The sequence below is a fragment of the Sinocyclocheilus rhinocerous genome, unplaced genomic scaffold, assembly GCF_001515625.1.
Source record: "Sinocyclocheilus rhinocerous isolate Xijiao unplaced genomic scaffold, SAMN03320098_v1.1 C36358391, whole genome shotgun sequence".
In the NCBI taxonomy this organism is placed as follows: domain Eukaryota; kingdom Metazoa; phylum Chordata; class Actinopteri; order Cypriniformes; family Cyprinidae; genus Sinocyclocheilus; species Sinocyclocheilus rhinocerous.
In genome coordinates, this window is record NW_015779483.1 from 1 (window position 1) to 1,044 (window position 1,044).

Here is a 1,044-nt window from a genome sequence, read left to right on the forward strand (position 1 = left end):
TAATTCAAATATGGGTTCAAATAAATTTCAATATTTTCTGTTTCTATTTCTATGACAGCATCACTTATCCTCTTAATTACAAGATAGTTTTAACTTTTATCATATTGATAGATTATATATACAATTGTCACTCCTAATTCCAACTATTTCTATCTTTATTGTAACATTAAATATACGTTTTCTGCTGTTCAAGGAACTAATAATTTCCAAGTTTTTTGAAGCTTGTATAATGGCTCACTATGGTGTACTGGTATAGCTCTTACTAAATTGTGTGTTGTGTTGAAAACAGGGTTTGGTGGAGAAGAACCACATCTGATCTGTCTTTCTCGTTCTTTTCTCAGGGGTATCCATGCAGCAGTGATAAAGAGTGCACAGTGGGAACATACTGCCACAGTCCTCAGCACGCCCCGTCCCGCTGCCTCACCTGCCGCAGGAGAAAGAAGCGCTGCCACAGAGACAACATGTGCTGCCCTGGCAACCGCTGCAGCAACTGTACGTTCCTCGAATGATCGCTGATAGACACTGTTTCCCATACTGACTCTGAGAAAGTTACAATGGATCTTTTCTGTCTTTCTTCAGACATCTGCATCCCCATCTCAGAGCGTGCCCTGTCCTCACACAAGTCACCTATGGAGGAGCACAACAAGTTTTCCATCAAAGACAAAGGCTGGAGGAGGAACGGCAAAACTCAGGCCAAGATGTCTCTCAAAGGTGAGCAACTGACTATCACAACTCTTTACAATTTGTGTAAAGTTGTTTAGGACTTGAAGATCTGCAGGGTTAGAGAGAGCCTCGACTCGCACAGACTTTTAACCTGCAGGATAAAGCCTGGTTGGGTTTGCAGCAGAAGAACCGTCAACCAGTAACAAACTAGAAAATTGCATAATGTCGGTCTGAAAAGGCTTGAGAAAACACAAGACATTAGCAGAAATGTGGGTAACACTTCACAATAAGGTCCCATTACTTAATGTAAGTTAATGCATTAGCTAAAATTAGCTAACAATGAGCAGTTTATTTGTTACAGTATTCATTAATAAAAATACA

At 40.1% G+C, this 1,044-nt stretch overlaps 1 protein-coding gene across 1 annotated transcript; it reads left to right on the plus strand.

The window, feature by feature from the left end:
• Positions 1-289: 289 nt before the first annotated feature.
• LOC107735899 (dickkopf-related protein 2-like) lies at positions 290-711 on the plus strand (the record flags this gene model as incomplete). The annotated part of the gene is made up of 2 exons (XM_016547450.1): positions 290-492; positions 580-711. Coding segments are annotated over 2 exons (335 nt in total), but the record flags the coding sequence as incomplete, so codon positions are not given.
• Positions 712-1,044: the final 333 nt, after the last annotated feature.